The sequence below is a fragment of the Strongylocentrotus purpuratus genome, unplaced genomic scaffold (genome assembly GCF_000002235.5).
Source record: "Strongylocentrotus purpuratus isolate Spur 01 unplaced genomic scaffold, Spur_5.0 spur5_scaffold_13, whole genome shotgun sequence".
NCBI classification, from domain to species: domain Eukaryota; kingdom Metazoa; phylum Echinodermata; class Echinoidea; order Camarodonta; family Strongylocentrotidae; genus Strongylocentrotus; species Strongylocentrotus purpuratus.
The window spans coordinates 4,741,678-4,753,504 of NW_022145598.1; the positions used below are offsets into that span (position 1 = coordinate 4,741,678).

The 11,827-nt window shown below is 37.9% G+C and overlaps 1 protein-coding gene across 1 annotated transcript; it reads left to right on the forward strand.

Annotated features, from left to right (window-relative positions):
• Window positions 1-279: 279 nt before the first annotated feature.
• LOC105443568 lies at window positions 280-11,162 on the forward strand. Its single transcript, XM_030983833.1, has 4 exons — window positions 280-307; window positions 842-1,066; window positions 8,782-8,860; window positions 10,346-11,162. Exons 1-4 carry the CDS (start codon window positions 280-282, stop codon window positions 11,160-11,162), a joined length of 1,149 nt encoding a protein of 382 aa, XP_030839693.1.
• The last annotated feature ends 665 nt before the right edge of the window (window positions 11,163-11,827 follow it).

Below are 11,827 nucleotides of genomic sequence, written 5' to 3' on the forward strand. Positions count from 1 at the left end.
AGGGATATGTTGTTAAGTTATATAATGTTAACATATTACTGCTGCTACTATATTAGGTTCGAATCAATCTTTATTTGCCACTTTCCTCCAAGAAGTGCTAAGCTTTAATGAAACTCCGTTGTTACTGCTTGAGAGCCTTATCACGGTAGCTTGGTTGAGCCCAGTTATCGGAAGTGAAGTAAAGTATATTTGATGGTGTCATACAATGCACCCATATCATCGTATTGATAAATCCACTATTCACGTATCATTGAAAACAAAACATTTCCTTCACGCTGCATGACTTACGATGTTTACATGATCAGAGGTAAAGGATTGATTTCATGAGAGACATTATGGAGTATTTTTTTCAATGGACATATAGAACTTAATATCTGAAACTGAAAACTTTTAATTGATTTTAAAATGAATGCAGCTGAATCACATCTCATCAATGTTAAGTCTACATGAAGAGAAATATGGCATCACTTCCAGGAAAATAATATGCAGGCTCTTCAAGACTATGTTAGGCTACCTAAGTTGTACACTATACTTTTCCGCTTTAATAGTGGCATAATGTGATTTACCTATTTTATGAGTCTATATATATTTATATTGACATTCTGTAGTCTTGTAAGGTTAGGTAACGTAATTTGTTATCTTTTTAGGTAGCCTAAATACTCGATATTACTATTATAATTATCAATATTATTATTATTATAAATGCGGGGGGATGTGTTGATTAGTCATCTCTGTCGCAAATTTGTAAGAAAGGCCCACCCCTATAGGTAGAACATGTGAGCTCCAAATATGAGACAAGCGCCTGAAGTTTTCTTGCTATTTTTTAATCACGATCTAATAGATGTAACACTAGTGGACGGAGAGACACCAAACGAGGGCCGAGTAGAATACTACTTCAGATCAGAACATTTGTCTCGGGAGCCAGCTTGTGGAGATGGGCTCGGTTCTACAGAAGCATCGGTTATCTGCAGGCAGTTCGGATACCCGGGAGTCAATGAAGTTTTAGCTCAGTGGCCTTTCGGAGCCGGTGATAAAACTGCAAACAACATATTGAATTGTATGGGAGGTAAGCGAATTTGTATGGTTTAAACTCCTATCCTTTCTATGCAATGATATGAAAATGAACAGATTCGCGAAGAATTGGTAAACTATATTTGTACCAAGTTTGTCATAAGGTATATATTATGACATTTCTTCTTCTCTATCGTTGATAATTACAGAAGAAGAATATCTTGCCAATTGTTCACTGGGTGTCCTATCATCACCATGCTTTACCAGTGGAGGAGTGATTTGTTACGGTAAGACATAGTTTTAGTTATTCATCATCTCGTGAATAGTCGCGTATGGATTTAACCGCTATGAAAGTGACCTAAAGTGGGTCGACTAGACATTGGGAAAAGTCTGGCAAAGGGATAATATGTATATCATATTCTTGTCATCATTTTCTACGGATAAAGTTGCACACGACCATGGGTCTAAGATCATGTTTACCAGGACAACTTAATTACTGATAACTGACTAATTTTGTTCGTTAAACAAGATTTTGAAGACAATCTTTACCCCCAAGCGGCAGGTTTACATTTATAAGAAATATGTTTTTTGTTCGGTCACTCATCTCTCCCTTCCTATTTCTTCCATTTGTCTGTTTTTATTGATATTTAGTGAGAGAGTGAGAAGGTAAATTGTGTAATCGATCTTGTACAAACATATCTGTGTTTCTGAATGCGCTTTCTAAGTTGATACACGACAACATTCATTACTTTGATTATAAGTTTATTCTGCAATGTTGGGCAAGCCTAATGCTAGTCATTTCCAAACATATCGTATTCTACTGATCTCATTTTTCGTATCAGGACAATTACCCCCTGGGCAATCACCCCCCGGAAAATTACCCCCCGGAAAACTACCCCCGTAGGACGATTACCCCCCGGAAAATTACCCCCCGGAGAATTACCCCCCGAGGACAATTACCCCCCAAGGACAATTACCCCCCGGAAAATTACCCCCCGGAGAATTACCCCCCGAGGACAATTACCCCCCAAGGACAATTACCCCCCGGAGAATTACCCCCCGAGGACAATTACCCCCCAAGGACAATTACCCCCCGGAAAATTACCCCCCGGAGAATTACCCCCGAGGACAACTACCCCCGAGGACAATTACCCCCCGAGGACAATTACCCCCGAAGACAATTACCCCCCGAGGACAACTACCCCCCGAGGACAATTACCCCCCATGGACACTACTGGGCCTGGTGGCTCAGTGGTTAGAGCGCCCGTCTCATGTACGGAAAGTCGTGGGTTCGAACCCCGGCCGAGTCATACCAAAGACTTATAACAATAGGACCTTCTGCCTTCTAGCTAGGCGCTCAGCATATTAGATTGGAAAAGGGTAGTAATAATTATGTTATGTTATGCAGGGCCCGCTGGAAGAGCAGTTTCATAACTGAAGTAGCTACCCTGGGTAAATAAAACGTTATTATTTATTATTATTATTATTGTTATTACCCTCGAGGACAACTACCCCCGAGGACAACTACCCCTCCCCCTTCGACGACAACTCCCCCCCCCCGAGGACAATAACCCCTGGAGGACAACTACCCCCAATGACAATCATTCCCGAGGAATGTATAAGACTGTGACGTATAACGCAAGCTTCTCTCCAAATTGCTATTTACAGAAAATTGCATAAACCTTCATTTCAGTCTTTTCAAATTATTCAATGAGATATTTGGGGGGGGGGGGGGCCGGAGGTTGCCCAATTCCGCTGTAGTTTTGCTGCCGAGTAAAGAACAAAAATTACATTTCTTAGAAATTAAACAATACATTGCCTCTCTCACCATCAATGGCACAACAAAGAAATTAGGATGTAAGATTTCCTTTATGCATCTTCTGTAACTTTTTAATCAGCTGATCGTGTATTTGTCTTTGTATGTATAATGGGCCCTCATCCATGCCGTGATCCATGATTAAGGTTTTCTTCACGTTATTTATTTATTTCTGTTGAAGTATAATATGTTTTCGTGTACGTTAAAATAAATATCCGCTCTCTGGTAATTCATCTCATTTGATTTTGTAACTCCAGCACAGCGTTTTTCAACCGGGGTGCCGCAAGAGAATGATTTGGAAAACGTTGATTTTGTAAAAAAAAATCAAATACCAGAAACGGTTAAAATATGTAATTACAAGAGAAAATAAAATTTGGAAGATACTAAAGTGTCTTCCTTCCTCGGCAAATAAGGGCAACGAGAGGCCCGAATATCTTCATATTAGTGTATCAAGATCATGACCGAATATATCACTTTTTATTTATGTACATTCGGCGGCAAGGTGCCCGCATACAGTACTTTAAATAGTTTCTAGTGTGTGGATTACAAACTATTTTTTTATCAGTTTGAAAATGTCTTTTTATTCTTAAATGTGCCCATACGTGTGTGCATAAAACATGACGAGAGCCAGAGTCATGAAAAATTAATAGTCTGTAAAGACTTTGGGATTTGGGAGAAACTTTTAATTTCTTAAGAGGGTACCGTGACTAACAAAAAGTTAAAATAACGCTGCTCCAGAGAAATGTATTTCTATGCATTTTGAAAAGCGCTGGACAATTACCTAAAACTTACATCCTTCGTGGAAATTAGCAACCGCGCTGGCGTTGCATAAATTATAATAAAAGGGAAATGTGTAGTAATGAGAAAGACAACGTGCTATAGTATTTGAAAAAATATGGGGTCATGCAGGGCATCTTATGGGCTCGTAGCCATCTCTCATGTGTCAGATCGTCTTTTGCTATTGAATCCTGATTTTCCACGGGGGTAGTTGTCATCGGGGGGTAATTGTCCTCGGGGGGTAATTATCATCGGGGGTAGTTGTCCTCGGGGGTAATTGTCCTTGGGGGTAATTGTCCTAGGGGGTAATTGTCCTCGGGGGTAATTGTCCTAGGGGGTAATTGTCCTCGAGGGGGTAGTTGTCCTCGGGGGGTAATTGTCCTCGGGGGGTAATTGTCCTCGGGGGGTGATTCTCTGGGGGGTAATTTTCCGGGGGGTAATTGTCCTCGGGGGGTAATTGTCCTCGGGGGGTAATTCTCCGGGGGGTCATTTTCCGGGGGGTAATTGTCCTTGGGGGGTAGTTGTCCTCGGGGGGTTATTCTCCGGGGGGTAATATTCCAGGGGGTAATTGTCCTTTGGGGGTAGTTTTCCGGGGGGTAATTTTCCGGGGGGTGATTGCCCAGGGGGTAGTTGTCCTAGAACCCTCATTTTTAGATAAAATATTGTAGAAATGAACAACAATACATGTTCGGAAAATCACATAATAATAATTAAAAAATTATGATGATACTATTGCTACGACTTCAAATACTATTAGTAGTAGAAGTAGTAGTATTAGTAGCAGGAGTAGTAGTAATAATAATAATAATAATAATAATAATAATAGTATTAATATACTCATTTGTATAGCGCCTTTTCTATTACATACTAAGTACTTTACACATAAATGCAATAATAATGTAAATTACGTCACTATACATTAACAAAATCCTGAAAAGAAATACACAGAAACAAAGACAATGATAATATTTGGGACATTCCAAAAGATTTAATGTAAAATAAGTTAATGAACTAATAACAAACAGAACCATCAAACAGAGTAATTAACTCTGCCACATTACGAAAGTAAAATAAATGAAAAACATTAGCAGAAATGTTTTTTGTTAGATGTTTCTGGAAGGTGTCTAGTGAGAAAAGGCTCACCACAGTACATTTTGCTTTTAATACTAAATTAATTCCTAAATAAAAAAAGGGAAGATAACTTCAGTGCACTCTCATGTCATTGAAAGCTTACAAAAGTATTAGTAGCTGTATAGGCTAGTATCGATGTATTTACGATATCATTTTGTTTGAATATTTATCTATAGAGAGTGGATACATAGGATGCTATTCTTACCCTGCATCAGCCCAGTCAGCGCTTGGAGAGCTTCAAACTCCCTGTGAAAATGGAGTTCAGGACTTGACAATACCTCAGTGTGTAAGCTTGTGCCATGGCAGCAATGCTTATGCTGGGCTATACAATGGAAATATATGTTTATGTGGTAATCAATCAACAACCATCAGTCAGGCTGACAGAGTAGGTGATATCTACTGCTCCTCTTCATGTCCTGGAAGGAATATTGAAAGATGTGGAGGAGATTCTCACATTGCTATGTTCAATAGTAAGTACATGTGATATAAAAAGAATTAATCTAATATTTAGCAGATGGGCTCTTTTCATTCATCAGATTACTTATTTCAATTGAAAGAGACATTACTCGAAAATGCCACGAAGGATGTGAAATGATTTTCAGTATCAATACCAAAGAGATCGAACGAGGGGAAAAACTTGACGTCGTAAAGTTCAATTATCTTCAAACTTCAAATTCCACTTGAAATGTAAACTGCAGATGGAAAAATCAAAGTACAGTTTGAGACTTTTGGGGCAATTTGCACATAATACGGGCAAATAAGAACAGATGATGTTTAATATGATATTGTACCTCATAGAATTCTCAAATCAAATATCATATTTGTAAAAAAAAAAAAAGAAGTTATTTACGTGCAATTGCCCTTTCCCGTATCTAATCATTACAGTCGCATTGTATCTACACAATACCAAACGGACTGCTAGTCCTCCAGGATGTGCAGAACCAACCCCAACACAAACCGAAGGTTAGTCTGATCATTAATAAGTTCCTTGTCAATTAAACCAACCATTCATTTAAAGGTATTGTATCCATTTTGCAGCTAACATGACATTCTCTAGAACTTTGCGAGAATTATGAATATGTCGCATAATATGTCCTATCTATGAAATTAAAACGCTAGCAGTGTCCTATAGTATTCAAATTATGCTAGGAAACACGTTTACTTTCTAGACTTCACAGTCAGACACTATTGAGCGAGTGACTGACTTCCTTTTTTCTTTGGTAATAACATACGTAAAATGAGTTGTAAAGGTTACATGGGCATTTGTCCGCATCAATAACCCACTTCTTGTAATGGCAAAAATTAAACTGATTGAATCTATGCGCAGCACAAAACGTACGATCATTCCGGTACAAGGTTATGAAAATCAGACTATCTAATTAAACGAGCGCGCTCGCTAAATTCGATACAACAAATAACGGTCATTATTTTCCCACAAAAAGAAATTTTTCTGCGTTTCTGTTTTGAGGGAAATTCTAAATTAGTATTATCTTTCAAATGCCATTGGAATTTAACCTTTTCATTCGTTTGGCCTACAAATGGGACATACTACCTTTTAATATTGATTCAATTAACTTCATGCCGCTGATGATATTATGGCAAGTATGAATATTAGTAATTTTCATATTTTCTTTCAGTTAGGTTTATCCATGTGAAACCATTGTCCCCTCCTTTCTTGTCACTGCTTTGCATGTCATTTTCTTTCTTTCTTTCTTATTCTGAGTCAAATCTGTCGCGTAACTTGGAAATAAGTCTGAAGAGAAATGAAATATGGCATGGTTATGTTTATATGATAATATCATTACTATTTGTTAGTACATTCTTTTTGTTATTAATAATACACTATTACTATTACATTATTTTCAAGATTGTGCAATAATCCCATGAATATTTACCACTAAACACTATCTATTTATTAGTCAACGGAGAATACTAGCCTTTGAAGCTATTGTCTATTACATGTATTTTGTGGATATTTGCACGGACCGTGAATATTTCTTATCCAGTATTTTGCTTGATAATATACCTGATACGAACGAAAACAGACCCTAATGCTAATCAAACATGATAAATAGGAAATACATGCAATAATAACAAGATGCAAGTATGGCCCAAGTACTCAACTACACTCAAATAACCAACTTAAAGCAATATCAATAGTCTTGTCCATCACCTTTAGAAATACATAACATTGACGTATTATAAAGTACGAACGTTCTTTATATATAATATTCAACAGGATATTGAAATTGCCCTTGAATTGATTTTTCGATAGAAGTTGCAATCATGTTTCTTGTTAAAAAGATAGAAGTGAGCATAACATATTTTGTTGTTATACTAGGTGATATTACTACCACTGTGAGCATCCCTGCATCATCAACACCACCACCAGCAACACCACCATCACCATCATCAACACCACCACCAGCAACACTACCATCACTATCATCATCACCATCATCTACACGACCAACATCTGCATCAGTGCCTTCAACTGATCGCACAACGACGGAAGGTAAGTCATTACGATTCATTAACGGTAACATACATGATAAGGTTCAAACCACGGTTCAAACCGTCATTGCCTATTGGCAGCCCCAAAAGGAAAAATAGTAGATAAAATGAAATCGACATATAGCCAGAAATTAGAACAAATACTTTTTTGTTTACCTTTATTTTATAGAACAAATTGTATTGCCTTTTAAAGGATTTTGGCTTTTTGGCCTTCTTGGCTGGCCTAAGTAAATTGCATGTGGTTAAGACCAAGGTTAAGGTTTAAGATTCTTTTGTGAATGCCGGCCATTGATTATAAAGAAATGAACATACACGATGCAAAAATGTTTGATATTACATTAATTTGAAGACAATTTTTTTTGGGGGTGATTGGTAAAGAAATATCACTTGATGGGAAAGTTCAAGTTATTTGGTCAAATGCTGTCCCATACGTTAACAAGAATCATGAAAAAAAAAAAACACGATTTAGCATCAAGAGTGTCAAATTTATGGGTAACTGCCACCTAAGATTTATCCATGAAAGGCTTTGGTTCGGAAGTGTATATTCTAAAACGATCATAGAGACTGTCTTAAATTCAATTTGAATAGCCTTGTTCATAACTTTTTGGAATGTTTAATTTCAATAAAATATTACCTAATCCGAACGTAATTTCTACAGTCAATTCTACATGCTATTGATATTGATCTCGAGTTTATTATTTGAAAGTCGTTATGATCTTTTCTCTTGTATTATGACGCTTGCGTGTGATATTTACAACAGCTCCGACAATGACAGAATGAATGCTATCTGGGGGAAATGTCCAAACTGACCTGACTAGTCCAGGTAATTTATACCCGGGGTGTCGTGTAGAGGTGTCGTGGTCTAGTGTGTACGGCAACGGACTGTGTACCACATGGTTCGTGGTTCGAGTCCCAGTAGTAGTATAGTAACGGTAGTGGTAGTGGTGGGGTAGTAGTGGTAGTGGTTGTAGTAGTTGTAGTAGTAGCAGTAGTAGTAGTAATGGGAGTGGAAGTGGTAGTATGAGCAGTAGAGATGATATAATGATATTATAAAAATTAGTGCTTTAAATTCTCTCAAAGGCCTATGTGAAATGTGACTAGAAAACATATTTTCATCTACTTCTTGGCTGCAGACATATAAATACATTTTGTTTTTAATTTCTCAGTGATGACCTCGGACGTGACACCAGCTATGACCACGAGAACAACGCAAACGGGAGTGCAAGGCAATATAGGTGAATTATGAAGAAGACAACATTATTGGTTGTAGTATATATTTCGTATCACTGTTGTGAGAATTGATTGAATATGTCGGGGTGAAGCATAATGAGTTTTACATCGTATATTTGACATCCACCAATATATCAATTACATTTACTCAAAGAACACGTAATTGTTAATGTGATTAAGATGTTACAGGGGACGATGAAAAAGGGGCACGTGATATGTGAATGCATAATTGTAGCTGCAAACCCCTAAAATTATGTGTAAACGAATATTTGTGGTTTAAATTGTTTATTCTATGTTTCCAGGCTTATATATCGGTGCTGGAGCCGGTGGTGGTATCCTGCTTCTCATCGTCATCATCCTCCTGGTCGTTTTCATAATACGGTAAGAAAGTGACGAACATTATATACTTAGTGATCAGTAGGTACATTTTGGTATATTGGAGTAGCACCGTGTAGTGGTATCGTGGTTCATTGACTTTGCTCTCAATCCATGGGTTGCTGGTTCGAATGCCAGCCAGGCAATAACGTCATTTGGCAAGACAATAAGCCACATTCCCAACCTTCCACCCACCTGTCAATAGACCAGTTCACGGTTAGCACTTGTCCAAAATGACCCCGAATATTCACAGATCTTCAAAACATAAAAAGGTCACACTTTGTACAATTTGAAATAATCACTCCTACAGCGATGGAGAGCTACATAATAACCTTTGTTTCCCCTTTTTAAAGAATAATAACGATAATAAATAATAATAGGCAATTGTAAGCGCCGTCTATCTAGAAATTCTATTACGAGGCGCAACGATTATTACCCTGGCTTTGGCTCAGCTGCCGCTACATCGCTCCAGCATTTCAAGGAATTAATTCCACCTGTGCATCACGGAGTACATCATGCTTGTGCATAAATAAATATTAATTACATAACTGTCATGAGCACGAATCTAGTATTTTGTCTCCGTGTATTTCACAATTTAGTCTGAATGACCTTTATCTGCTCATGCTCAGACTGCAACTATGAACTGCTTATTGAGGACAGCCCTGATGATGACGATAAAAAGCTTATTACAACACGACCGCAAGGAATTTTGAGAAAATCACCTCAAGGGCAATTTCATTCACCTATTTAATATATAAAAAGATATTATGTTCGGATTATACATGTTCAATACGTGTTTGTAATACTCGCATATTTCAGTAGGAGATGGAGATGGCATTGGTCGATTTTCGAAAGTCTTTACAATCGTGTATGACTCTTAAAACGAAAGGTTCCGGGTTCGATCTTTATTCGGTGGTTACAACCTTAGATTACTTATTTTATACCCACATTTTTGTACCTCTCGACTCAGGTATTTGAAATGATTACCTTGCATTGCTGGGAATAAAGATTTCATTTCAGAACCCTCGGGAATGATCATTATCGGTACTGAAAAAGCTACCCTGGATAGATAAGACCATAATTACATATAACGCCATTATTATGTCATTTTTATTTCTTCTGAAAGGACACCAATATTCGTTTTCTTCGTAGAAGTTCCTTGTTCTAATTTAATTGTTGAAACGTTAATGTCTTTTGTAAACAAAACTAATCGTTGAAACATTCGATATCTTTTAGTTATGAATCGTATTTTGTTAATGTAGTTTTGGTGGAATCAAAATTGAATGTATATGTGAAGGCAGTTTGAAATAGGTAGGGAATTCTTTTAAATCTAAATCTTCATAATCGGTTTGAACAGAGGACCTTAGTCCGAGGTCTGAATTTTCCTTTTTGTTAAACATGATTTCGATCTTGTGGCGGGTTTAAGTAAATTAGTAGTCTTTAACTAAAGACTTCTTCTTTGTTTCTTTTTCTTCTTCAAATGTCATGAAGGCGATCAAAGGACAAAGGCTCCTCAGGCGATCACAACATTTTGGAACTGCGATCAATGCCTGATGGGTCCGATCTGGGCAATTTTCCACCTTTACCGTTCTCACCAAACAACTACTCTCTAGAAAATGGGCATACCAATATGGCCGCCGATGACCTCACCACAGGAACAGGTGTGGAAGAAAGTGACTACGCTTTTATAGCCGAGACGGACATGAATCCGGTAAATAGTGCGAGAAACGGTTCTACCTATGAGGATGTTCCACGACTGGAGAGCACTTCAGGGAGTCTCAGACCCCCGCAGCCTGCGCCCAGGAAATCAACCAAAGACACACAATTCGCCATGCATCCCGTACATCAGCTGTACACCACACCTGACGAAAGCCAGCTGAGTAATGGACATCGTGACTCTATCCCTGAGTACGCGGTTTCTCAGAAATTCCGCAAGGAACCCATTAGTCAAGCAATTCCTCAAGCGCCGCCTTCTGCTTTAGGACCTGAAGACATAAACGGCCTCTACACCATGCCCGATAAGTCTAGGAACATGACGAAAGCAAAGAAAGTGTTGGATAGTGACATGGGCAGACCTGCAGGTATTGACAATGCCTTGTATATCTGTCGTGGAGAGGATAACCTTCAGGAAGGCGAGACACCAAACGAGTACGCTACTGACAAGGATGGCATGGGTGGCGAAGACGAAAGTGATGGTGACACAGGGATGGTTGAAAATGATCTGTATAAAACCTCCCACGGACCTACTGGTGGTGACACAGGAATGGTTGAAAATGATCTGTATGACACCTCCTACAGACCTACTTGAAACTTTAAAACTGAATGACTTTAAAAATGTGAAAGAAAACTTCGCTCAGTTCCAGGCGTTATAGTTGTCCATGTAATTATTTGGGATAATTGTCATGGATGTGTAGTCCTTAATGTTAACTGCATGTCTACCACAGTTGTCCGGGAGGGCGGGGGAAGAGGGGGCATATTTGTCCCATGAGGTAGTCGATAGTCGTTTTGGGATATACAGAGACCTCTGGATATGGTATGAATAATGTTCTGACACTTGGCAAATTTGACATGACCTTTTATTTTTTATGTTAATATTTTGAATTTCTATGACTATATGACTTATGACTATATAGGTCTATGCGATTGACAAGCATCTTATTTATTCAGATTAGAGTTGGTATTGATGTGAATTAACGGGCGCATAGGTTGGAGCAAATTGAATAATCAGAATTACATAACTGTGAATTTACTTTGACAGCAAATTCATCCATTTCTTATTTGTATTCATAACTGATAGATTTTAGCTATATAAATGATATGCATACTTCTGTCGTACATTATTTTGTTCATAATATTACTTTGTAACGCCCCAAAGCGGTTCATATATATAGTTTATCTTCCCAAATAAGCTTTATTAACGTATATGGTACAACCTTCAATTTGTCGTATTATGTAATACAAACTATAAGAGTG

Excerpts from the sequence above, each read along its gene's own strand:
- LOC105443568 (XM_030983833.1), top strand. The coding sequence starts at position 280 with ATGACTTACGATGTTTACATGATCAGAG. Across the intron at positions 308-841 it reads CGATGTTTACATGATCAGAG|ATGTAACACTAGTGGACGGA; the intron begins GTAAAGGATTGA and ends ACGATCTAATAG. Across the intron at positions 8,861-10,345 it reads CTGGTCGTTTTCATAATACG|GCGATCAAAGGACAAAGGCT; the intron begins GTAAGAAAGTGA and ends AATGTCATGAAG.